The sequence below is a fragment of the Trichoderma citrinoviride genome (assembly GCF_003025115.1).
Source record: "Trichoderma citrinoviride strain TUCIM 6016 unplaced genomic scaffold BBK36scaffold_3, whole genome shotgun sequence".
NCBI lineage: Eukaryota > Fungi > Ascomycota > Sordariomycetes > Hypocreales > Hypocreaceae > Trichoderma > Trichoderma citrinoviride.
Window position 1 is genome coordinate 2701010 of NW_020194711.1, and position 26070 is coordinate 2727079.

Genomic DNA, 26070 nt, shown 5'->3' on the forward strand with positions numbered 1-26070 from the left:
ATACACGCTCTTCGCGATGGAGGCTCGTGCATGACGGGCCTGGTGTTGGCTGCCGCATGAACATTCTTCAAGATGGATTGTGTCGATGTTCTTGACGCGCCTGGCAAGGCTGCAACTGTTATTCCCAGGCCTTATAAATGATGATACTCTCTCTTCCTCTCTGGCAGACAGATTACTTCCTCATCAAGGCGTCTATCGTTCAACCCGGCCAGCAACCCAGCAAAGTCTCTGCATTGCCCTCTTTTGCAAACCCGAGATCCTTCATCCACACTTAGGTCAAACCTTTTCTCCCTGGTCCCGACTATGCACCTCCCCTTAATCATCGCCCTGGGCGCCCAGCTCACCCTCGGCCATTACAGCAACTCGTCGGCCCCCCACTCCCACTCTCACACTCACAAAGACGACACTGCCCACCAGCCATGGGTCATCGGCGACTTCAGATTCGTCGGATGTGCGGCGTCAACGGCCGGATTCCCTCTCTTCCGAAAGGTCGTCTCTACGGACTTTATGAACCTTGATTTCTGCGCGGCGAGCTGTCCCGGCAGGTTCTTTGGCACTTATAACACGTAAGTTTGTGTGCCTTTTGTCTTATCATCCCAGCTGCACTAGTATATTATCTACCTCTTCTGATCCTCATGCTGATGATATTTGCTTTTATAGGGACTGCTACTGTGGTGATGAGCTCGACATGGAAACCGCGGGCAAAGTTGACGCTGACCTGTGCGATACCCCTTGTCCTGGAGACGAGTGCCAGACCTGCGGCGGCCTCACCGCAGCAGCCCGGCTCGCCCGTGAGAAAGAACGGCCTCTTTCCGTTATCCTGAGCTTGTACATCAGACTCGGCGAAGATCTCGAATACCATCACGATGACGGCCACGAACACGAGCACGCCTGGGCTCACGATCCTCCTCATCAAAACAACGGATGGAAGTCTTCCACTCAACCCCCTCATCCTCCTTCTCAGCGGACTTACACACACACAATCACCAGCACCACAACCAGCACCATCACATCCTGCGCCCCCGGCGTGCCTCACTGCCCCATCGGCAACAAGGTCACCCAGGCCGTGACCCTCACCACCGAGCTCTGCCCAACGCCCGAATGGCACCGGAAGAAGATCATCTGCTACGGCGACCACTGCGCCCCAGAAGAGCCCTGCCGCGACGATGGCGACGGCGGCGAACTGCACTGTCAGCGCCAGCGCGTTGTCTGCAACGGCGAGAGCTGCCATACCGAGATCTGCGCCGACACGGATGACGAGTGGCACAGGCTTGTCGTCTGCGACGACAGCGGCAGCGAGTGCCGCTATCGCCAGTGCGCCGCCAACGACGACGACGAGTGCAACGACACCAAGGTTGTCTGCTACGACGGCAACTGCGCAAAGGAGCCGTGCTGGGGCGACGAATGCCGCCGAAACTTCGTCTGCAGGGGCACCACCGAGTGCCGGCACGAGGTTTGCGAGGGCGGAGAGGAGGAGGGCTGCCACGAGTTCCGAGTCTGCGGCGAGTCTGGCACGGACTGCCATCCTCAACCTCTCTGCAGCAGCGGTCTGGCGTGTCCTGTCCCGCCTCCTCCCCTGTCCAAGACTGAGCCTCCTTTCCCTACGCAGCACCACGAGGCGTCTTATGCTCAGCCTGTTGCTCCTACGAACGGCCACGGCTTGCCTCGTCCGACTGGGGCTCCTGTCGTCGCTGGCTCGACAAAGCTGGGCGCTACTGTTTTCAGTGTCTTGCTGAGCTTTGTCGTCTTTCTGTAGTTTTGAATCGAAAAGGGGCTATAGATGAGCCAGAGACTGCCATTCTGTTTGAAATGAAGGATCTGAGATGACTATGATATAGCAGGACACGTCATTGCTCCGCTGGAGGGAACTTGGAGTTATACTGTTGATTTTACTGGACAAAAACATTCTGTGTACTGTTAAGCAGGGGGACTTTTATGACCCCTCTGACGACTATCATTAAGACAAATCATCTCCTTACTGACTGAGTTGCCAAATGATGAGCTCATCTCTACTTGCTGATATAGAAGTATTCTATGGCTCTATCAAACAGTTCATCACAGCTAATGTACCAAGATCAGTTTGCTTCAAAACCACTGGATTCATCACACCAAGAAGGAACAAGAAAATGCCCATTGAATAGGTGTGAAAGTAGCCCATATTACAGGTCTACATCGGAGAGTCCCGGTCTCTTTGAGAGCAGGAAGGAACAGCGTGATGCGATTGGGAAACTCCCGCATGAGCTACGGTTCTGCTGATGATAAAGAAATGTTGAGGCTAGACTGATGATACTGGACACATGCGGTTATGCTAAACGTAGCAATAGGTACCACTGTCTTGGATCTGGGGATGCAAACTTTATCCAACGCCAGTTGGTAGGCCTATCCCAATCTCATGGTTCGATAGTCTGACTCGCATACAGATATGTAATGTTGGCCTCAACCTGATCTGGGGACGCCCCATTCCGTCCTGGCAGGTGGGAAATCGAACGATACGCAACGAAAATCTGTGGCTCGATTGTCTGTTGGATGCACCTGGAATTTACTCAGCGTCTCTAAATAGACGTCACTCGGGCCATATTGCGGTCTAGGAGCTCGATGACATGAGCAAGTTCCCCGTATGCAAAGCATCGACCAACAAATGTCATAAGAGCAGACTGGAACTTGTGCCAAAAGCCTGCTCTTCAAACCTCAATCTGTCGAAGTCAGTCTATCGAAGTGGACCAGGGTGTATGTAGTGGTCGTCAATTCAGCTCAACGTAAATGGGAATACCGGAGGAAGCTTTGTTCGAAGCATCGGGTGTATACACCCTTTCATTCCAAAGCCGGGATAGGCATACGCCTGGACTATAATTACCATAGGCTATCTGTGTCTTGATTCTTCCCAAAGCTTTGGTAATCTGAAGGATTGCATCTTTGATTGCAGGACCCTCACCACTAAGCGTCGTTAGGGGCTGCCAGCACAGGCAAACAGGATTGGTAAAGCCGGCGCTCGCCCGTAAGCAGCCGAGACGATGGAGACTCTGGTCCACCATCTCGACTCAGCAGCATCTCCATCCGCTCTGTGGACGGGTCCCCAAAGCTTGGGCCACCAAAGATTCGGAGCAGCCTGATGACCTGAAATGCCTACCTCGGACCAGCCTCGATGAGCAATTGCAAGACTTTGCATCTTGTGCCCTGTAGCACGTACTGTTTCGTAGGGGCCGCCATAGCCGTAGGATATTTCATCCTCCCCCGCCCGGCTTGTGGCTCTAATTTGGCATAGCTGCCCATGCCATCCTTTCAAGGTGGGTAAGACGAGTCCAAGCAGACAAGAGGAGGCGCCTAGCGTTCCCTTCTGTCGGGTCGGCTTGAAGCGTCGAAGCCGAGAGGGGATGCGAAAAGAGGGCCTCGAGAGGAGACGGGGGCCGTAACCTGACTAGGGGAGCGGCCAGGGAAGAAAAGGGCTGCCTGTAATATCCGCAGATAGTACTACTACTAGTAGTCGATCCGCAAGAAGAGGAGTTCCTATTGCGTCGTGGATCCAGCGGTCAAAGGGTGCGATCTGCAACTTGGTATTAGAGATTGACTTGCTGGTGCATTTGGTCGTCGACAGGCTTTTCTTGATTCAACAATCCTGCCATGTTGAAGGAGCAAAGCGCTGAAGCATCTCTGCATAAGTTAGGAAAACAAAGGCAACCTAGCGGAAGGAAGCCTGGCCCGGTCTGGTTGATGAGATGGTGAGACGAATTCCCAGGATGAGAAGAAAAGGCAGTGATGGTGAATTGGGAATGAATGCAATTCAGAGTAGGTAGGTAAGTTACGGAGGAATGGGAGTGGACAAGACCTTGCACCTGCCGTACGAAGCGCGGGCGTCTTGAAGCAGGCGCTATCACGGACGAAGAATCCGCTATGACTGGATGCCGGCAATCGAGAAGGTGCAAGTGAGATGCAAGTGCAGACGGATGCAGGAAGGCATGACCAAGCACTTGCTGGCCTACATACATGATTCCATCTGGAAGTTGCAAGACCTCTTCCTTCCAATTGGTTGACTAAGGTAATGAGAGTACAGTAATACATGCCATCCCAACCATCACCATCGATCGCGAGCCGAAAGAACAATTGCTGTCCAAAGTGAATACTGAGCAATACAGAGTCTGCAACAGTTGTTGGCCTTTCGTTTCCCTCGACCTTGGTCCGTACTTGTACAGGAGCAGTCTGGCCTGTTGGCTTGGCATGCCGCATTCGTCCAACTCGTTGCGTTTCAGGCGCTTCATCCTATTCATAGACACGGCACGGAAAGAACAAAGAATGTCGCTGAATCATGCGGCATCGATCGACTCGGAACATCAGAAATCAAGCTTGGTATGTCTCCGGAACTTGGATGAATGATGCATCCTGCTCCGAATCAGACGAGGCTGCGACCAATGACATCCTGCCGCTACAATACAGTCACGCCATCTCACGGACCGAGTCGACGGGGCGCCAGCTTCGACGGAGTGCAAGCGCCGCCATGCGGGAGAGCGCAAGCAGTCGGGTTGAGGCTTCAGCCACTGGCGTGCGCTAGAAATTATAGTCATGAGCAGCCGCTCCAAGCTTCACGACTCTATGCTCTTCCCGGATTTCAAAGGTGAGTCCGTACATTCCACGGGTACACTCTCCAAGGACATGTTGGTTACCCCGTTGCTGGACATGGCCTGAGGGAGCATCGACACCGGCGACATAAAATGTTCTGCTCGGAAGAATAGCATTCTGCATGACGGCAGGGCAAGCAGGCACTGCTAGCGTCCTGAATGGGCCCGAGAGCCCATGGCCGGCAGTGCTCAAGCTTGTAAATAAGCAGGGAGCAAATGGTTGCAAGCGCCCACAGAGTACGTGTACCAACCAGTATGGAACAGCATGCGAATACCGGACTGCGGAGCCGGAGCAAGAGTGCCGAGTTGTTGCAATCTCTCGACCATTGTACCCATCACGAGGCGGTCGATCCGATATACTTCATCTGATAAGGTTCCCTTCGTTCCCCCCCCCTTTCTCTCCTTGCTAGTTCGCAGACCCCAAGACCGTGGATCGATCCACGAACCGTGGGCCCTCAGCCTCATCAGTTGCCTCTATCGATGTGCGCAAACCCTCGTTGATGCTGTGCTGTGTCGAACCCCGAGGATCCCTACGGTCCGCCCCCTGCCAACGTCAGCTTCCCCATGTTCCTGGCACCGCGGACGGAGGACTCCGCTCCCAGAGCACGACCCGGTATAACGTCGCCCTGCGTATTAAGCTCATCTGCTTTGACTCGTCCCCCTGTCTGAGTGGTGCTGCGAGACAGTTAGAAGGGGTTTCTGTCTCGTCCTTCTTCCACTTGCAACCAACAGCCCGCCCGACGGCAACTGGAACAATCACGACTGAGGCCGTCTCTTGCTGATCGATCGTGCCAGCTTCCAGCCTCCCCCCCCGACTCCCTGCCGAACGCCGTGCCCGGCGCCGACTTGTACCACGGCCGGCCAAGACCGAGACGTGAAAACTATCCGCCGCGTTGCTGGTCTGCAGCGCTACTGCACGAGGCTGCCGCCGCACTGCATTCCTCGACACTGGCAGCACGATAGCAACCTGTCCGTCCTCTACTTGGACAGCAGGACCCAGCAGAGGCTCCAGAATTTGTCTCCGTGGGCCGGGCCTAGCGCCGTCTGATCAAAAACGCTCTGTGAGAAGCATACAGGTACTTTAGTCGGCGTTGCCCCCCCGGGAGGCTGGATGATGCAGTAATTGTCCACCTACGGCTGCTTCTCATCTATCTACAGCCCGATCCAGTGTTGAAATTATCCTAGCCTGCCGCCGGTCAACATCGTACTTGAGGCTCCAGGCCGATCTTGGTTTCGATTTCGATCACGGCACCGCCAACCGCCACCTGCAGAGTTTGTCTCACAGATACGGCCGGCTACCCATCTTCAGTCGTTCAAAGGCAATTTTTTGAATCTCATTCTTACCCATCTCCTCGATATACATACAATCAGCCATCAGAATCTTTAGTGTGTCCTTCTACTTGCACACTCGATTCTCGCATACTCTCGCATACAGCCCCACGTCTATATGAATTTACCTACTGCATACGACTTCACCCCGCCTTCCGCCTCCCTTTCCAACAAAGACACAATGACCGATGACGATGCAAGCAGCGAGCCAATCCCAACCCGCCTCGGCCGCCCTCCATCGCCCACCTCTACCAGTTCAGCCATCACCGTAGGTACATCTCAAGAGGCTCTCCGTATCAGACATCTGGAGCAAGGCGAATATGTTCAGGATGAGGACAGCTACGACGATACGCGGAGTCTCACCGAGAGCATTCGCCAGCACATCATCGACGGAGGCCTACGGTACCATGCGTATCATGCCGGGCAATACGCCTTCCCCAACGACGAGACAGAACAGTACCGTGACGACCTGAAGCATCATTTGACCATTCACCTTTGCGAGGGTGTATACTTTTATGCTCCCGTTCATGAGCGGCTGCAACAGCCTGGTGCCGAAGTCCTCGATTTAGGTGAGCCTCAGGAGCAGTTTCCCGAAATATCCACCCTCAACCTCCTTTCATTTCCAAACGTGGCTTCGACGCACCCATTCCTGTACTAACGTTAGGAAAACAGGTACTGGAACAGGGAAATGGCCTATTGAAAGTGAGTTACCAATGATGGTTCAACTTGTTATCGGCTGAGTTTGTCAGACTTGCACACTTCATGAGAAAAGGACGAGATCATCCTCCTACTGTTCTCTGTCTTATGCGTTTTCCCCGCGTGCAATTCATCGTCTGACGCCGTCTTCTAGTGGCCGACATGTATCCCAAGACAACATTTCATGGCATGGATTTATCACCCATCCAGCCCGATTGGGTCCCAGAGAACGTGTTGTTCGTTGTCGACGATATCGAACATGAAGCGGGGTGGACGTATCCCGAAAACTCTTTTGATTTTATCCACATCCGCCACACCTGCCACTCCATAAAGAATCGGGCTGAGCTGTGGAGTCGGATTTACAAGCAAGTCTGCCCGTATCTTCAGCACTCGAACTACCTATGCACCTAACTAACAAGAGTTGTCTCACTTTCAGGCACTTGAAGCCCGGTGGCTTTGTCGAGATCCAGGAATTCCACTATGTTGCTGCCTGTGACGACGATTCATGCAACCAGCCATATGCCTGGCGTGATTTCTTACGATACCTGGGGGACGGCCTTGCCGCCCTCGGCTCGAATCTCCACGGGATCCTCAACGTTAAAGACGAGCTCGCTGCTGCTGGTTTCCAGGGCATCCACCAGATAGACCTCAAGTGCCCGAATGGCCCGTGGCCAAAGCTGAGGCGTCTCCAGGAGTGCGGCCACATTCTACGAGATGTCATCATGTGGGGGCTTGTTGGGCTAGCCAGGCGGCCACTTCATCACGGATTGGGATGGACCACGATCCAGATCGAAATGTTCCTCGTTGAGGTCCGCAAGTCTATCATTGCAGAGCACAATGGTATACCCAAGTTCCACTCATACTTTCCTTTTCACACCATATACGGCCACAAGCCCTTGGATGCTGCTTGATTGCCTGTCCCTTTCCGCTCAACGAGGCTTTTTTGTATATATATGATGATGAATGATATAGAGTCCAGGCTACATAATTTGCTCACTTTAATTAGCAGTGTCTGAGATGGAACATTATTCGATAATGTGTCTTCCTCGCGGACATCACTGGATAGAAAGGGGAGCGTTATCCTCCTAAGGATCATTGTACAGCCCCTTGATACACAGAGATGCTTTTTATAGGAATATCTTGGGATGCATATGGTAAATGATGGTTGATCTGGCGCACGGTGGGATTGTTCACTGGCAACTGTGGCTGCATATGACGTGGGAGGTTGCTGCATTGTCGAGAATAAAGCCTTATTCCTGACATAGGTCTAATAGCGAGCAAGTGTAACTAGGTAGTTTCCGGTGTGCATGCAATATTCACGCCCGAATTGCATACTTACCACATGGCTGTTCTTGTTGACGATGCGGTCTCCATGTACGTAGAGCTAAACTTGGCTACCTAGACACAGCAGTTCGTCAACCTCTACCTACTTCTCAAGAGCAAGTTCCAGCGCACGCCCGAAGATACGTAGCAGCTACAAGTAGTAGCGGCCTACCGAGGTAAAAAAAAGAAAAAGAAAAAGAAAAAAAAAAGCCGACATCTAGGGTGAATCTTGTGTTTCACACCATACGTGGTATATCGGCGGAGAAAGAGTCGGAAATCCGAGATTCCTGGATGCGTTCCGCAAGGTGAGGATCCAAGGTACTTGTCAGAGGCAAGTGCTTGTAGAGATTTACCGCCTGGCTCTAAGACAAGTCTACATTATCCCGACGCAGTAAGGCCCAGTGAGAGATCAGGTTGGGGCTTGTTTGCTTTTTGCTCAGCCGCTGTCAAGAGGTTGAAGTGGGGATCTGAAGGAGATTGTGTAGGTTATGGGGAGGAGGGTTGTGGAAATTTGACTTATGTCTGTGTGATTGAAGGTAATGGTTGTCGAATAAGAGTAACTTATATCAGTGTAATAGTAAATTGACGAAAGGGTAATACCAGGATATGGGACTGGGATGTCGTGAGGAGAGGATAATCTTGAGAGATGAAAACGTACCAGACTTGATAGGATGGATGTGCTCTTCCATGTCTGGATTGGGGTACAAGCTGAGTTAGGCTGATTCGGTAATGGAATCAAGTGAGACGTTCATTGATCATTGCTAGCATGAATGATGGTTCTTGTGGTCGGTTAGTTCAAGTTCATGTGTAGGCATGTACTTGGTGGTTAGGATGTGTTCACGATATAGCGCAAAGCTTGTCCATCCTTGAAGAGAGAAAGGAATTGTTGCATCGTGTGTACGACAATACGCCTATGATGCGAAGTTGAGTCGCAATTTCCAGGAAATGCTCAGGATCTATATACTATAAACAGTGGTATATGAAGACTCATGATCTACTTTTGGGCAAAATGATGTGGACTTGGCGTATTTACGTGAACAAGTGCAGGGTCCTGGCATGACGATTATCAACGAGAAGAAACGAAAAGGAGACTACTTGCGCAAAAATGATGCCATATGTTAGCCAAATAGGTGAGGGGGATGGCAGCGAAGTATATTGTTTGGGTCTAGCCAGATACTCCAACGGTCTGGCTCATAGGAGAGAGACATGGCGGAAAGACGATTGAGCATATGGTTCTTCTATTCGGGGGATTATTCTGCTTTCGCACCTACTCACTTTCTGTATAATATCCAAAACCTGGCCTATCCAGGAATAAATGTGTCGCGACATTCCCCCAAAACGAGGTTAGGGGTCTATACTACTACCCAACGTCCAAGCCTTGAGAATATGATCCGGTTATTGTTCTGATACTGTTCCTTCTGTGGTTGGGTATAGATAGTTTCGGAAGGGTTACAGGCAGTCGTGGTCACGACAAGTCTATCCATTCTCACATGATACTACGATAAAATGAGCCGTTGTAGGAGTCAGCATAAGAGGGAACAAATCAGGATTGCGATGTAGCATGTTCAATTACCCGTAAGCCGCCTATGAGATTGTTCTTCTGCCAACCGGTGTGAAAGCCGAGCTGGTCGACAAAGAGAGCTTGATCATCACTCATTCCGTGACTCATTCGAGTTTGGGAGTGAGATAGCAGTACACGCTACGGGTACGGTAGCTTTGTCTAGGGACGAGGTGTGCTTGGAATCTGGGCTTTGCGTTGTGCTCTGGACGAGAAAAAGGATGATGATGGTGATGATGGAGGGATGTGGCCCGGGGCTACATGGGCGGATTGGACTGGAGCCCTACAACTCCAATCTTCCGAGATACTTCTTGTCATCAGCATAAAGCAGTGGATCTGCTTCGCTGAGCATCATGTGCTGCGGTTGATGAACCTTGACGGAGCTTGGCCATTGTTGCACATCTCAGGGGTAGACGGTTTGACTTACACGAATAGAGCATTGCTGCTAGATGGATGATCGATAGCGGTGATGCAAGTATCGGAACCCCAGTCAAGTTGAAGAAACAAGCTCCGAAGTCCTCGTCACATCACCAAGACCAATAGATGGGCTTGAGAGTCCCAAAGGCAGACCAAGATGACTCAACCAACTCTCACATGCTCCAAGCAAACATGATGGGCATCAAGTTCCATCAAGTGACTCGATGACTCCAATAGCTGCCAGACGGCCCCTTCGCTTTGCCTCTTCACGCCCAAGGCAGATTCGAATCGCAACCCAACACAAAGCCTGAGGCAAAACGTCGTTCCTTCCGTGACAATTTCTATGACATCCCGTCAACCAGCATCATGGCGTCAATGATACTCACCAATGAGATGCCATACAAACGCCTTAACATCAACCCAGTGCGAGATAGTACCCCTATCCATCCACCTCAACTTACGCCGTGATCTTCTCACCGCGGTAAGAACGAAGACATCGCCACCGGCCCATTAATCATACCCCCCCCCTCTTCCTCCTCCGCTGTCACGAGCAGGAGGATGAAGCTCTCCCCTGCATGCATGAACGATAGGCAGAAGCTGGGAAAGCAAAACAGGAAAAGGAAGAAGGCAGACGTCTTACGCGGAGCACTTGCTAACCAATCGTTGCCGTCACTTGCACACTTGATCAACGAGTCAAAACCCGCATATCACCATCGTGAATCGCCCCCGATGTGCAGCAAATCCGGGCCGCGCGCCATCTTCTTCACGCGGAGTCGTGCCTTTCACATGCGCGCGTTCCTTACATTAGGAAGAGAGCGAGAATCAGAAGCGTGGCACGTGAACACGTCGACGCGCGAGTTCGCATCCAGAATATTCTCCAGAGGCGACAAAAAAGGCACACGAATGGCGACGAGGCGCGCAAAAGAAAGGATTCCCATTCAGATGCCACAATGCGCGAACGCTCATTCGCTGAAAAGGCATCCAATCCTTCGCCACGGGAGAACTTTTCCTCGTCTCAAGTGCCGCGTTTCTGGCTGCTGCCTGCTTTTTTAGCCTTCCATCCGCGAACTTTTATATCCATCCATCAGAACCGACTTGATATTCACGCCTTATAACGTCGCCTCACGACGCGAATCCGTTTTCTATACGCCTTTCGTTCGCGCAGCTGGCGAGGCATCTTACACGCGCGTCCCCCCTTTTTGCCTGCCTTTTTTCCAGACCAACCCCCCAGCCTCCAGCCCCCCCAGCCCCCCCTCATCCAAGACACAAACCGAGTTCTTCCCATCCAGTTGATAGAAACGAAAAACCAGGGTGGTCGGGGAGGAGGAGGAGGAGGAGGGCGTGACGACAGTTTGCCTCACAAAAATTCCCCATCACCAATTGTGCTGTTTTACATTTGATATACTATAAGATGGCAAATAGTACTACCAGCATAGCAAAGCAATAGGCAAGGTGTGCAGTAAGTTCCGCGTCTTTGTGAGTCATTCCACCCGAAGACCCTTTCTTTGCTTTTCTCTTTTGCCTTCCAGCCACCCCCTTCCAGCCATCGCACTTGACGATGATCTCGAAGACCTGGAACACTTTTGCGGGTTGTCTGTCAGACGTGCTTTGGTCCCGGCTATCCGCGTCACATCCACAAGAATCAGTACAGTAGAATGTATCTGCATGCATCACGATTTTCGCTGGACGAGGACGTGTCGTGAAAGAAAAAGGGATCACCCCCGTCTTGTGCCTGATGCATCACCGTCCATTGCGTCATGCCGGCGCCAGCTATCCTGCCCATCACCCGCCTTTTCGAGCACACACACCCCCAGAGCAAAAAGTAGGAAACGAGCTGCAGCTCCCGAATCAGGTCAGGCAAACAAACATAAAGAGCTTGCAGATCGACAAGAGGGCTGTCTCCTTTTTCGTTTTGTTGGGCACCCAATGAATCAACTCAAAGCACCGCCTGCAAAAGGCAGAGAACTGACAGCGTTGCTCAAACTCATCAATCACAGGGGAAGGGGGAAAAAAAAGAAAGAAAAAAAAAAAAAAAAGAAAGGGCCCCGGGCCATGACGTAAACACCCGCCCGCCACGTTTTCCCCGGCCCCATCCAAGCTCTGCCGCCGCGTCCAGTTCTAGCGTGTGGCGTCACTCGGCGAGTTGTGGGTGTGGCGGGTGGTTCCCGGCCGCTCGGCTGAGTCACGTGTAGCTTCATACTGTGCCACCACGACGAATTCCCCCATCTCAAGATGTGTTGGAATCAAAAGTCGTAAGCAAAATGCACAGCCACATCTGTAATGCGTGCCCACTCTCCCATCTCGGCCCATCTCCACGTGGCTGGAACAGGAAAAGGGCGACGAAAAGAAAAAAGCGCCATCCCATCTTTTTCTTCCCTCCAAGATGTGTTGTTTTATTTTCCCGCAAGCCTCTCATACGCCCGTCCCGCTGGCTCCCGTAAGGAGGGCACGCGATCCAGGAACAAAAACCTTCGTAGTACTGTATTAGTTAGCTAGCAGCAGTAGCAGATTTGCGCAAATACTGTGGAAGCTTTTGCGGGACAATACAGCAAGCTTTCTACTCCAGTCAAGGGGAAACAAAGTTCTCTATCAAAGTCAAAAGAGAAAAATACAGGACAGAGAAAAACTCATTTGTACGTCATGGGTGATGTGAAAAATCTCCGTTTGTTTTGTTTTTTTGTGCGTTGTCTCTGGCATTCAACATATCGCCAAGCGAGGGAGTTTGGATTTCTCTCCCCGGAGCGTCTTAGACAAAGTTTCCAATAATTCAGAAGCCCGCAGTATGTACTACATACATACCTTACCTGATAAATCACCTCTCGCTTCGTCCACGATATGGAAAGAAACACGCCACTAACAAAAGAAAAATCCCAGTTAAAGAAAAAAAAAAAAAATCTTTCTGCAAACGTGATCCGTCAGAAAATGTACGCTGCCGTCACCGCCTCCGTAAAAGACTGCCGCTCTTTTTTTTTTCTGCATGACGATATCATCCTACTTCAGCAGAACCCCCGTTTTCTTTTGCAAACTTGCATTAGCATGAGCAGATCCCCTCTGGCTATTTACAGCACACCATGTCGTCAATGCGCCCACTTCTTTCTTGAATGACAAAAATCGAACCCAGACCCCTCTACGAGTACTCCGTACTGTATGTACAGTAGTAGAAGAACACAATTGAAGGGGCATGGATTAATTAGCGGAACAAGCATGAATGACAGAATCTTTGGCAGATCCGGGTGGATTCCATTACTTTGTTGCTGCATGAATGGGATCAACAGTGGGGGGTTGCCAGATTTTTATTTTTCGAAGGAATCGGTCTTCCCAAACCTCACAAATATCTTCAGCATCGTTGCAAAAGCGCTAGCGTGTCGGGTATTGTGCGGTGTGTGTGGAATAGACTCAAGGCAGTGCAATGGGACGGCAGCTCAAGAAGACAAAATCCATTGATCCTTTACGCCTGGTCGTCGTTCACCACTTCTCCTAATTATAGAAATGGGCGTACAAGTCACAGTAGCAGCAGCAGCAGTCACAGCTGGAGTCGTTCGTGCAACAACACCCTCCATGGGCCATGTCCTAGTTCTCGCGCCAGAGCCCGGTAGTTGCAACACCTGAGAAAATGGGGTTTCCTCTTTCTTCGGATAGACAAAGGCGTATCCAAATGCCACAGTCACGCCTCTCGCTGCCAGCCCTTTGGCATTACTAGCTGGTGGTGGTTGTTGCTGCCGCATCATAAGGCATGAATCTGCAGTGGCCTGAATTAGAAGAGGGGGGCGTTTACAATGAGAGCTGATGGGGGACGTGATGATAGCACTGGCGGCAGCAGTATTCCAGGCCAGAAATGGACCCCATCGGCACATCGTGCATGCAAACAGCCACAAAAACACGGCTTCCTGTACGGCAGTGCAGCGGACCAGCGAGCAGGTCTGAGATGATAGGGCTCTCGTACCCTCTCTCTCTCGCTGTCTCTCCCGCTCACGCTTACTGCATACTACCTACAAGTAGAGAGATGCCATGTATCCAACGGCGAGACGTGACACGTGCGTCGCGATTTTAGGGTTGATGCAGGTCTGCATCGCGATCTTCATCTCCATTTGCTTCCGTTTGCATGAACGAATGGGTATACAAAAAGGGGTGCCACACACGAGAGAGCCTCTCTCGCCTCCCGCCGCAGACCCCAAGGGGGCCAACTGGTGCACTCCTCTTGAGGCTCCAGCTGTTTGATCGGCCACGACGGCTCGCTGCTGCGTTGGGCTTGGGCATCGCCCTGGGCTCTTGTGGCAGGCAGCCTGCAGAGCGCCGCGACCGTATCACCCGTCGTACGCCTATCGATGTGATATCACCGATATGATATGTCAGGGCTCGATTGTTCAGAGAGTAGACGCTGGCCGGTCTGAGTTGGCGGCATTGTACGGAGTACCGGCCATGGACATCTTGCCGCCGTGAGATGGAATCTCCTCGGCAAGCTCACCATTTGTAAGTCCCGTCTGCGTCACACTCCCTGCGCATCTCGGATGACCTAAGCATCGCGAATTATGTAGCACCAGACTGATGTGTTTTGCATGGGACTCTTGGACCCTCCCGGTAGCATTTGCTATCAAACTCCGCCATCAAGACCCCCAACGCCAATGTACCTATTAATGGATATCGATGGATGACATCTGAGCGGTCCAGATAAGCAAGACCAGGGGGTTTGACCTCGGATGTTTTTTTTGGCCTGTCTTTGTCTTTCCATCAGAGAAAAGAGTAAGGGGCCATGTCCCTCACTGCAGACATGTAGACATGGTCGCAAGCCAGAGAGGACACACGTTGCGCAGAGATCTGGGTTCCATCATTGTGCATCGTCCCCAATGCATCCCCCGTCTTCCTCACGTATCAGCATCGTCGACGACCTTTTGCTTTCCCACTCTTAGCCATCCGTACTCCGTAGTCGCAGATGGCCTTTGCCCTGTTTTGTCGTCGCGACTCAACCGGACCACTGAGATGCGCCGGGGATTCTCGTCATGGTGCGCGGGCCGGTCGACGAAAATTTTCTTATCCCCCCCTCACTCTCAGAGATGCTCGTCATGTACGTCTTGCATGACAGAGAAAGAGTCGGTCAAGAAGACGAGAAGCAAGGGCTGTCACGACCTGGGGAGGAGTCCGCATCCCCGGGCCTGGCACTTATTTCTCCGCTCAAAAGTGTCTGTGATGTCTTTTGATGTTCGCCAACAGACTCGATTAGTGGGAACAGACGGGTGTGGGTGCAATTGCTAGCCTCGAGCTGGCGATTTTCGCTTATTACCCATTTACCTTTAGTTGAGGCCAGCTCTTTAGCAGCTCGAGGGGTGTCGTGAGAAAAACCATGGACAAAGCCAGGCTAACGGGTCAGATCCCTGCGTCCAGACGCGGCGGGGCCTCTGCTCCCTTGTTGGTCTTGGTGCTCCCTGGCTGGTCTTTCGTCTTTTTCTTCTCGCACTGGCATGGGCGTCTTTTTGGTGTGGCGTTTGCGTGAAACTGGGGGTGAGAAGCCGGCTGCCAATCGGCGCCCAAAACCGCGGCATCTCAACGCCCGATTCGACGACCGGCCACCAGCTTTGGACAGCAATACAGCTCTGGCGCCCAGCGATTGGGAGATAATACATACGAAAGGACGGGGCTTTGCTGTGAGTCACATCCCGCCCTGCTGGGTTGATGGGAGGGTGAGGTTGACCAGCAAGAGAACAAGAGAACCAAGTGATCCAGACGAGCTGACGAAAACAAGTAAAAGGTTGCAAGGAGGCATCCATCGCCCAGCAAAGACACCAGGATTGCTTCGTGTTTGATTGAGGGACGGCCCACGAAATGAAGTGTTGAAAATTTTTCACTTGTCAAACAAGGGACGGGCAAAGGCCAAGCCCTAGTGGCCTCCAGGCAGCCTCTTTGGGCCACACCCTCCGGCGGCAGGGATCCAAGGGAGCATGGATCATGGTTGGATGGATGCTTCGGGGAAGGCAGCGCAGGGCCAGGGAAGGGGGTGGGCCTGCGAGACCAGCATCACATCACACCGGGACGCTCTCCAAGGTGTGCAGGCAGGCCATCGTTCTTCTAGAAATCAGCTAGGGCCCGGACGAGGCAAGGCTGCGGCGACCGTGCGGAGACGTTCCGGAGGAGGTCGATGGTGACAAGAAGAGAGCAGAGGGAGCACTGTCGGTGAAGGAGGCTCTGGGTCTCGTGCCTGCTATCGTCGTGCAGATTTTGCGACGGCGGAAGCAGCTCAAGAATCGAACATCACAAGTTCACGTAGTTGGTGGTGATACTCGTAGCAGCCGTAGGATTTGGGGTAGTCTGTACTACTACATTCTTCATACAACTAGTTGAGCCGATGCAAGAGGGGGCTCAGAAAAAGGTCCGTCGACGATGCCGATAGGGCGCTCCGTCTCGCAGCATTTCCTCGATGCAGGTCGAGGGAAAGCGAGCGGACAAGAGAAGCCGGGGCGACGCAGGTACAAGCCAAGCCGGGCTCGCGCAACACACGACACGACACACGAGAGAGGGGACCATACCTGGGATATGGGATGGAAGCATGAATCAAGTTGCGTCAACATGCCTTTGTAGGTAGTCGGTAGTACAAGCGCCTACCTTGGACGATGGGTGCGTTTGTGCAATCCGTAACTGTACAGTGTACTGGTCTTGACTGGGTAAGGTAGGTAGGTATCTGTGGATGATGAAGATGGCTTGCAGTCTTCGAGTTGTTGTCCCATAATGACACACAGTGTGCCGTGCCTGGCGCTGGCTGGGAATGCGCGGGAGCGGCTCGCTGCGGCGTGGGTGCTTCTGGAGCTGCGAGCTCCCGTCGTCGTGGTGGGACGAGGTCCGGAGGTCCCACCCGGTGCGGTGCGGTGGGAAGGGGACAAAGACTGGAGATGGCTGATGGACAAGGGTTTAATGACGAGGTCCACCTGTTTTTCGGACGACGAGCGATTGATGTTGCTAGCTGGGATGGTTTGTGGTGGCTTGTAGTATGATGATGATGATGAGAATGATGGAGGGGAGGTTGGAGATGGGACGGAAGCTGGAGTTCGGTACGAGTACGAGCGTGTACGTAATCAGGTACCTGTTCTGTACGAGATCGTGTGTTTGTGGATCAGCAACTTGAAAAGCACGCTGATATTATTACAGCACAGCACAGTACAAACCGACTGAAGCAAACGACCAACGACAAACAGCCTCCATCCATTCAGGCACGCCAGGGATCATGTCTCTCTCCGCGGCTCTAGCAGAAAGTCAACTGCCATCGGCGCCGGTGCCTTGCCCGCTAGCACCCGGAAACCCTGCCGCGGGTGCCAGGCACTCTGCAGCCGGTGCATTAGGCCATCGGCTGAGTCGTTGGGAGAGGATTTGATATATATTTGATAATACTACTATAGGCACAGAGCATCCGTCCATCCACCACGAAAAGTAGGTGTGTATGTGCATTCGTACAGGAAGCGAGAAATTGAATACGTACAAGTATGCAAAGAAAAAGTAAGACAACTCGCAGGCCGGGCGAGTGGGCTCAGGGTTGAGGCGCCGAACTCTCCCGCTCTTTGTCTCTGATGCCCCCCGGCCGGCGCAAACAGCTGGGTGTTCGTCTCATGACCCATTTCTACTGTGTCCAGGGTTTGGACGCCCGTGTCTTGGCCATCTCATTTCACCCTTTCGTCCTTCCTACTGACGCTGATGGTGCTCAAGCGAGCAAAGGAGAGCAGGATCATAATAAGTGTAGAAGAGTTGTTTGCTCGCCCGGACATCCCTCCTGCGCCCAGTCAAATATCAGTGCAGTTGACAAGGGCGTGCACCATCATGGAGAGACAGAGAAAAGAAGACTAACGCAGACCTCAAAAGTCAATTGCTGCGGTGTGGCTTCTCAGGCAAAATCTCGACGCAAGGGCAGCCGTGTTCCCCCCCTTGCCGCAGCCCCCCCCATTGATCCTTTCGAGGTGACGGGGCTTGCAGTCCATCACAGAAACGGCGCCCTCTGGTAGGTCCGGCTCTCGTGGTTTGGCGCCGTGTGGCGGAAAAAACCACGCCTTTCTATCTTTCTTGGAGGGACGGCAGACGGGACCCCTGTCAGACTACTCGAACTTTACAGAGTCAAAGAGTTCTACCATGCAACCTTTGTGTTGCACTTCGGTGTGCAGCGGATGACGACGGTGGTTCAACGGGGTTTCGGCGCTTGGGCCCAGACGGAGAAGAGAAAGAAGAAGAAGAGAAATTGAGGCTGGCGATGTGAGGGGAAGCGAGAGAGAGACGAGAGATTCGCGAGAGAGCCGGAGCCCTTGTCGAGGCCAACTTTGCAGGCCAGGGCTCCCCCCAAGTCGAATGGATCTGATGGGATGCACAATACGAATGCGCTCGAGTAGCATGTAATAGCGAGTCTTTCGTACGAGCTATGGCCCGTAACATTGCATGGCCATTGTTTGATTATACTACATACTGATAGCCAGGCAACCAGGCCACTCCGATGTGGCAAGGCAAGGGTACGACAGATGGAAGCGCCGGCCAGGCGACGATCACAGCTTCGCCTCTTGTTCTTTTTCTTCCAGCCTGGTCTGGAACATCCAGACTGGAATCTGTCCTCATGACCTGGCCTTGCCTCCCCCAGCGATGACCGGAAATCACCCCATTCGCCAAACCTGCAACAAGGACAGAATAGGGCCCTTGGCGGCCAGCACGTTTCGGCCTTGTACGTGCCGAACAAAGACGACAGGCGGCACTTGACCGTGCTTTTGGCGTTCGGACAGGCCTCGGCCATGCCATTTGATGCAAGCGAATAGAGTGGCAGCCGACTGTAGGACCGTGCTGCTGCTCCATGTTGTGTGCGACAGGCAGTTGCTCGTCTTGGTCGGTATTCCAGAGCGGTGCTTGATACTGTACAGGATCTCAATATTGCCTTAAAGAGCAGTGTCATGCATTACATGCAGGATGCCATCAGGAGGATACATGTCATCTGCGCACCACCCTCTCGATGGACATACGGGCTTTTTATCTGCATGAAACTATAGCATGACAGGATCCAGAAAAAACGTGCCTCGCAGATATTCCCATGAAACAAATACTGGACCAGCCTGCATCCATCATGTACGAAGTCGCAGTACTAGTAGCAGTGATACTAGGTAGTAGCAGTCATACAGTCCATGCATTCACGCAGACTAATTTAATTCCCACGAACGTCTTGCTCAGCAGGATTCTTCTTCACGCAACCCGTTCACGTCGCTCACGCTCCGTGTAAGTGATGACTGCGGTTTAACCGCGCCCCGGGCTCGGCGCTTCTCAGCACCTCCCATCACCAGCGCCGCACCACCACCACGACGCACTGCAACGCCAGAAGCGACGGTTGTGACGGTGGAGCGGACTACAAGAGTCGCAAAGGCCGTACGGAGTGCTACGAACAAGTGCGCTTCCGCTTCCCTCTGAGCGATTCAGCACGTCGATATCAATGGGTAAGTAGTAGTATCACGCAGCCAGTATACGGACAATCTATCGATAGTGCCCGTCACACGGCATCCAGAAAGAGGGCGGCCCAATCAGCGAAGCTTGGGCCGTTGGACTGCGCGACGGTTCCAGCGCTGGTGTGGCGCCTCCTCGAGTCAATCGTTTCGATGCGACGCCCATGTGACGAACGGGAAGAAGAGCAACTTCATGTTCTGCGCCTCCTTTCGGTGGTGAGAGAAATAGGTAGCGACCTACCACCACCCAACCACCGATGGTCGTGGAACTGCAATGCTACAGAGTGCCATCGCCAGCGCCGCTCGCCCCGGTGGTCACAGGGCTGATGTGCGATCCCCAGATGGGCGCTTGCCAGCACACAGGAAACATGAACATGACCGGCCGGCTTTGTGCCGTTATTGCGTTGTGCCAGGCAGGCTGCTGGTGATTGCGTCTCTCTGGGCGCTTCCCACCACTCCTCCACACATCCGTTACATCACATTGAAGAAAAGACGCGCATACCTGTGCCTTGCAAAGATAGAGACCGTCCTACGTAATATTGGGGGCCTTTCGGGTCCGGATCGGGTTGGCGATGGATGACACTGATGATAAATAACGCTGCTACCTCCATGTCCTCTTCGCTCCAAAACCGCCGGATTTCCTGTCTCTGGTTCCGAAAGCGCAAAAGTAGATGATCGTCGACAAGGCCGGCAAAGGGGAGAAACCAAGAGCTGAAGCCGCCCGCCCTGGACCATCATCATTATTACTGCTTGGAGTAAGCCGCCCGAGGTGATGCGCATTGCTCGTGTCCGAATACGCGTCGCCCGTCGTTCATCACTTCAATCTCATGCTTGCGACTGGCCCGCGGCGCAAATATCAGTCGCCGTCGTCCCCAACAAGTCGAGCCGCGTTTCTTGTTTCTCGCTGAGCCAAGAAGAGCGTGCGCAACACAAGTACATGTAATCAATATCGCCGCCTCCGGGGACAGGGACGGTACCGTATATCTTCACGGAAGCGTTCGCGATATAGCCCGGCCGCACTAGCATTACTCGCAACGCCACGGTCTTTTGTCTCCTTTGGACGCCTTCATACGAAAACTATCGAAAAGGCTGCCAGATACTTCCCATTCACGGAAGACAGTACTCGGTACGAGCACTTGCCGGTCAAGTGGAAAGGCAAAACACAGTGAGTTCGCATTGTTCCGTGCGCGCACAGGCAGAGGCAGGTCTCTAATCCGGGCAGGGATTCGAGATTGCCTTGCATCCAATTTCAAGGCATAGACGGACTCGGCGTTTGACACCTGCCCATCCGGCGAGGAAGCGGCAGGGAGGTAAAACAGCCATCGAAAAAAGGTCCAAGAAAAGAAAAAAGGAGATTCTTTTTCACAAAAGTCGTCCTCTCGCCTTTTCTCACCGAGAAAGTACAAGGACAAGACAGCTGTGTGGGCTCCCGGGGGCCGCGGCCGGAGACTAGGATTCATACCCCTAGACTTCATCATTTCGCTTATCCCGTCCCGGCAAATTGGACTGGGGGAAAAATCCAGCTTCTTTTTCGTCGAGTTGCATCAGAGCGTCCACGGTTCGAAGTGATTTGCGATACAAAGCACACACTTGCAGTGCAGTGTTCTTGCAGTGCCGCGAGCACGAGCAGCGAAACACACCCGACTAGGGCAGCCTTCGCCCGAACCCTGGCCAGCGGAAGGACGCACAGGCTGCCAAACCCGGAGCCTTTTCTTTCATTCACGACACGCCACCGGAGCAAGAGCTCGTGCTTCCCTGGACGAGTGTGAGAGCGATACGAGCGGCGTTGCTGAGAAGACCGAAAGGCTGGCTCGGTGGTTGGTCGTCGACTGCCAGTGCAAGAGTCATACTACTACAACCTTGTGCTTCGTACGAGAGCCGGTCAAGACGGGTCTACCCCGGGGTTTCTGAGCGCCCCTAGAGCCCGTTCAGCTGCGCAAGCCGGCTGTAAATCGCCCCCCGTTTGACTCCGTAATACGCAGCGAGCAAAAGCAAGACGTCGAATCACGGCCAGGAACCGCAGTCGGGCTGCCTCCTGTGCGCGGAAGCTGTTGGAAAGCAACAGTCCAGTCGCCGCCAATCCTGACGGAAACCTGACCGGAACCTGACGAAGGAGAAGCCAGGCTGCAGCGCCTGCTCGCCGCTCGCTGTTCCTTTTGCCCACCGAACGCAGCCAGCCAGTCACAGCCGACGTTGGGCGAAACCACCAGACTTTTTTTCTTAGGTTTCTTCCAGTCTTCTTTTCCGACCTTTTTGTCACCTGTTTTCCTTCTTCTTCCCTTGTCTTCCCCCATTTCAGTCAGCAACACGGCGCCAGTGTCGGCGACGCTTCCAGCACTGTGTGGCCGCCGCGGGAAGGTTCCACCAGCAGCCAGCCCGCAGTGACTAAGCCAGCCACGCTCCACCCGCGCTAGGGCCGCCAGCACAGACCACCCAGGCCCTGTCGCTAGCGCCACGCCCCCTCCACCTCCGCTGGAGCCCAGCACGCTCAGGCCCCCCCTGCCCCCCTGTCGCATGCCTGTGGCTGCCCTCGGCGCTCACTGAGGCCACTAACAGGCTCCCTGGCCTTGCTCAACGCCCACCACGCAAAGAATTTGCTGCGGCCACAATATATACCTCGAATGCATGCCCGCACACCCGACCTTCTGGCCTCTTTTTTCTCTCTCTGGCCTTCACGCTTCTGCCAATGAAGCACATCTCCACACTGCGTCCTCAGGATTGCATCTGCATCATCGCGACCAACGCCATCGGCATCAGCATCAGCATCACAATCACCTCACCGTCGACCCGCGTGTCACGCTCTCCATTCACGCACAGCTCGCCACAGCCAGGCCGCAACGTCGGAACTCTGGCTCGCCTTTCCTCACATCATCACAACGAGAGAGGAGAGACTAGGATAAAAACGACTCCGTTGTAGATTGGTCATGTTTGACGCAAGACGTAATACCTCTTCCAATTTTTACTCTTCCGATTACATACCAAGGTGAACGGGCTGTTGTTTCTTATTGCACTCTCCAACTCCTCATCATCATATCACATCATCCGCCCTTCTTGATACCACCACCAACATCCATCCATCATCCCCCTTCCCCTCTTCTTCCCTCTTGAGAGCGACAGAGAAAGAGCAGACAAAAAGGACGAGATCAACAAAAAAAAAAGTTTTACGCAGCAGAGAGGAGAGAGAGAGAGAGAGAATCTCGGATACTTGTCCGCTTTCAAGCCTCGCCGGAAGCATCACCCCATCCAAACGATACGTCGCCAGGTCCCCTCGAACTACCGGAGGAGAGGCTGCGGAGCGAAGTGTCGTGTCATAGTGGGATCTTGCAAGAAGAGAGGAACCGTTACAGAATGAACTACCCATCACCACGAACACCTGGATCGACTCCGATCCACGAGTGGGAATATACACGAATGTCGTCCGCCACTCCAACCCCATCACCGCGGCCAAGCTGGCTCGAGACAACGCCTCGACGCCCGGCAACGCGCGCGGCTCACAGCCGGGCCAGCAGCTACTCCCAGGGCGGCGCGTCAACGCCTCGGGCTCCGGTCGATTCGCCGCGTTACAACAGCTCCGGCCAGTATGCCACGGTTGATGTGAGTCCCAAATATTTTTCGTCGTCGTCGCGCGGGCCCTCCGGGTCGTCTCAAACTCCTGCCTGGCACGACCGCCGATTCTCTCACACCTATGTCCGGGCTAGAACTCCGTTTGGAGAATCCGACGAGGACGAGATCTTTGAGGCTTCGGGGCGCACCTATGTGCTGCTTGCCGAGTCGCGGGCAAGGGGTCGCAGGGACTCGCAGAATGTTCATGACTATGAAGGGATACGGTACACTAATCACGACGACTACCCACAGGGTACCGCCTACTATCCCGACTACAGCCGTGAAGCCGCCTACGACCATCCCCCTGCCCATGTCCGGCCTCCCACCAGCCACGGCCACACCCGCCGTTCGTCGGCTGCCGCGGCCAACATCCCCCAGAGACCCTCCACCGTCCGCCCCTCGACCCAGACCTACCGCGCCAAGGCTGCCGCCGCCACGGCCCCCAAGGCAACCGAGGCCGATGCCCGCAAGCACCGGATCCCCACGGGCTACTCGCTCAAGAACTGGGACCCGTCCGAGGAGCCCATCCTCCTCCTCGGCAGCGTCTTTGACGCCAACAGCCTGGGCAAGTGGATCTACGACTGGACCGTCTACCGAGCCGGCGCCAACTCGCCCTTAGCCGACATGGCCGGCGAGCTCTGGCTGCTGCTGATTCAGCTCTCCGGCAAGATCAAGCGTGCCGAGGACGTGGTTGGCCGCGTCCGCAGCGTCGAGAACCGCGAGACCATGAATGACTTCATCGAGGCCGGCGAGCGCCTTACCGACAAGCTGCGGTCGCTGCTCAAAGCCTGCGAGGCTCCCATGCTCAAGGCCGCCAAGAAGAAGCAGTCGGGGCTGGGCAAGAACTCGGGTGTTGAGTTTGTCGACACCCTCTTTGGCCGCGACCGAGAGCTCGCCAAGACGGAGAAGTTCATGCAGAGCGTGCGGCTCTTTAGCCTCCGTTTCGATGCCAACTGTGAGGGCATCCTGCAGAACCCGTCTGCCTAAGCGCCGCCCCAACGGTTGTTGTCAACTGTTCAACGGTTTTCTATTTTTACCATCTGGCTGTGTGAGAACATCCCCGCTCCCCCACAATCCAGGATAATCGACGTCCCAGAGGTATCTTCCGGGATCTCGATGCCTTACCAGAGGAAGATGCGTACGGATTTGCCTTGGATTGCTTTTTTCCATTCCAGAGCGGCTCCAGCATCTCCCAGTATCTCTATTTAATCTTTCCTTTTGACTCTTATCCAAATTGGCAACTTCCCCAGGATCCCGGACCATCGAAGTTGAATAATGGCCCATTCCGCCGGATGGACTGGCCACGAAAGACGAAAGACTGTACACTAATACCGCTGCCTTTTTCTTGGTTCTCGTCCGAGGATTTCCTATGGATACCCAATCTTACGGACCTTTTCTTTCTTTTTCTGTTTCCTTTTGGAGCGACAAACGGCTTTCTTTTCTTTACCCTTTCTTTTCTCGGTTATTCAAAAGACAGATTTCTTTCCAAGGGCGACCTGTACTACCACCCAACGCACACGCGGAGGAGCAGACCGAGACACGGGGCATTTTTCCATTCGAGATACCCAGCGTTACCATTTCGGGCGCGTCGCGAGCCGACGAGGGGAGAGTGACAGACTGTGGCAGTGAAGGGGGGGTTAAAAAAGCGACGGCAAGGTGGCGAGGTTGTCTGTTTTGACACGACTTTTTTTGACTGATTTGGTTCTTTCTTTTTGACGTTTTTCTCTCTTTTTTTCTTTTCCTTTTTTTATCTGGGATTTAATGTGGCTGCGATAGCAAGGGATTTTACAGAGTGCTACTTTTTATGCCCTTTTTCTTTTTGTTTTATTTGGCAATCTGCGAGATTGGGAATATCTAGATGAAGGATGTTTTAGTTTACTGCAAAATGATATGATGGCTTTGACGAGCTCAAAGGGTTATTCCTCTCTACCAACAAGACCTTGGATCTCCTCTTTCCGTGTGATGCCGTGTTTGTGATGTGTCTTTCTTGTCCTGCAGCGTTTGTGGAGTGAAGCGTACTTTTGGGGTTTGCCCTGCATGCAGGTCGGAGTGGATAAATCGTAATCTTCTTTTCCTGTTTGTTTATCAAACCCCCTCTTTCTTGACATGCAGTAGAGCTGAAATGCTATTTGCCAAAATGAGGGTAGCAGTAATTTGTTAACATGATACTGGATGTAATGGGGGAGTGTCATACGGCGATTTCAAGCTTTTGAGGAGGAGGAGAATGTGTTGCTGAATACTGGATGAATATAGCTTGGCATGACGTTTCCGACGGATAGTTTTTTTCCAAGGACAGTTTGCCACGTCTTTTTTGTTTGGTTGCTGTATGCTGTTTTTGTTTAATTGTGAGGGTTGGTAGAACAGAGTTATGTTACGTTTATGGACAGTAAAACAGTGAGTCAGAGAGGCGAATTGCTCTCGGTGCTCGAGATATATTGGCTGTAGAGAATGAAAAGGACGTGTTTCTTACGATCTGCTAAGTGACCGGAGGGGATAAAAGCACGATGTGTGACCCCAAGGTGGCTGGCCAGCTGGCTCGGTAGGAGATCCATAGGTTGGCAGGCAAGACAGATCGAGGATTGTTTCAGGATTTCTTGCTACAAAAGGTGGCCGGGATACAAGCACGAAAGAGGAACATCCGGAAGGGATTTGGGAAGGGGACGGATGTGGCGTCACGGATATGTTTGTGTGTGTGCGTGCCTTTGTGTGGCTTTTTCGTATGTAGATGGGTCAGCTGTTGTAGGAGGTTTGGGCTAGGTAATGATGGTGAATGAAACCCAGCATCCGATGGATGTAGAGAATAGAACTCGTTACCTGGCCTTAGGGGAGAGAGGCTGCTTGCATCAGATCCGATATGTCAATGCTGTGAAGTCGTCCCTTTAGGATCATGCGAAGATTGTCATCTGCGACAGTGCTCGAAACATACGTAGGACTTTTTTTTTTTTTTTTTTCTTTTCTTTCCTTTTTCCCTAGGAGGAAAGAATCCTGCAAAAGAGGAGGAACATGCATCTTGCTGGTGCTTATTCGGAGGCTGTGCTTTGCTTGTCTCATCTACGAGGAACAATTGTCTTTGACGGGCTCCGGAGCTAAT

At 53.0% G+C, this 26070-nt stretch overlaps 4 protein-coding genes across 4 annotated transcripts; all 4 read left to right on the plus strand.

Annotated features, from left to right (window-relative positions):
* Window positions 1-303: 303 nt before the first annotated feature.
* Window positions 304-1756, plus strand: BBK36DRAFT_1112489 (hypothetical protein; the record flags this gene model as incomplete). The annotated part of the gene is made up of 2 exons (XM_024889812.1): window positions 304-566; window positions 661-1756. The coding sequence occupies 2 exons, from the start codon at window positions 304-306 to the stop codon at window positions 1754-1756; spliced, it is 1359 nt and encodes a 452-aa protein (XP_024752516.1).
* Window positions 1757-6120: 4364 nt separating this feature from the next.
* Window positions 6121-7546, plus strand: BBK36DRAFT_155864 (methyltransferase; the record flags this gene model as incomplete). Its single annotated transcript, XM_024897642.1, has 4 exons — window positions 6121-6508; window positions 6612-6641; window positions 6790-7000; window positions 7072-7546. 4 exons carry the CDS (start codon window positions 6121-6123, stop codon window positions 7544-7546), a joined length of 1104 nt encoding a protein of 367 aa, XP_024752517.1.
* A 9104-nt stretch (window positions 7547-16650) lies between these two features.
* On the plus strand, window positions 16651-19546 carry BBK36DRAFT_1139278 (hypothetical protein; the record flags this gene model as incomplete). The annotated part of the gene is made up of 9 exons (XM_024893300.1): window positions 16651-16890; window positions 16937-16970; window positions 17322-17346; window positions 17894-17908; window positions 18375-18613; window positions 18966-19021; window positions 19114-19155; window positions 19221-19370; window positions 19418-19546. The coding sequence occupies 9 exons, from the start codon at window positions 16651-16653 to the stop codon at window positions 19544-19546; spliced, it is 930 nt and encodes a 309-aa protein (XP_024752518.1).
* A 3178-nt stretch (window positions 19547-22724) lies between these two features.
* BBK36DRAFT_1139279 (hypothetical protein) lies at window positions 22725-23966 on the plus strand (the record flags this gene model as incomplete). The annotated part of the gene is made up of 1 exon (XM_024893301.1): window positions 22725-23966. One exon carries the CDS (start codon window positions 22725-22727, stop codon window positions 23964-23966), a length of 1242 nt encoding a protein of 413 aa, XP_024752519.1.
* Between the last annotated feature and the right edge of the window lie 2104 nt (window positions 23967-26070).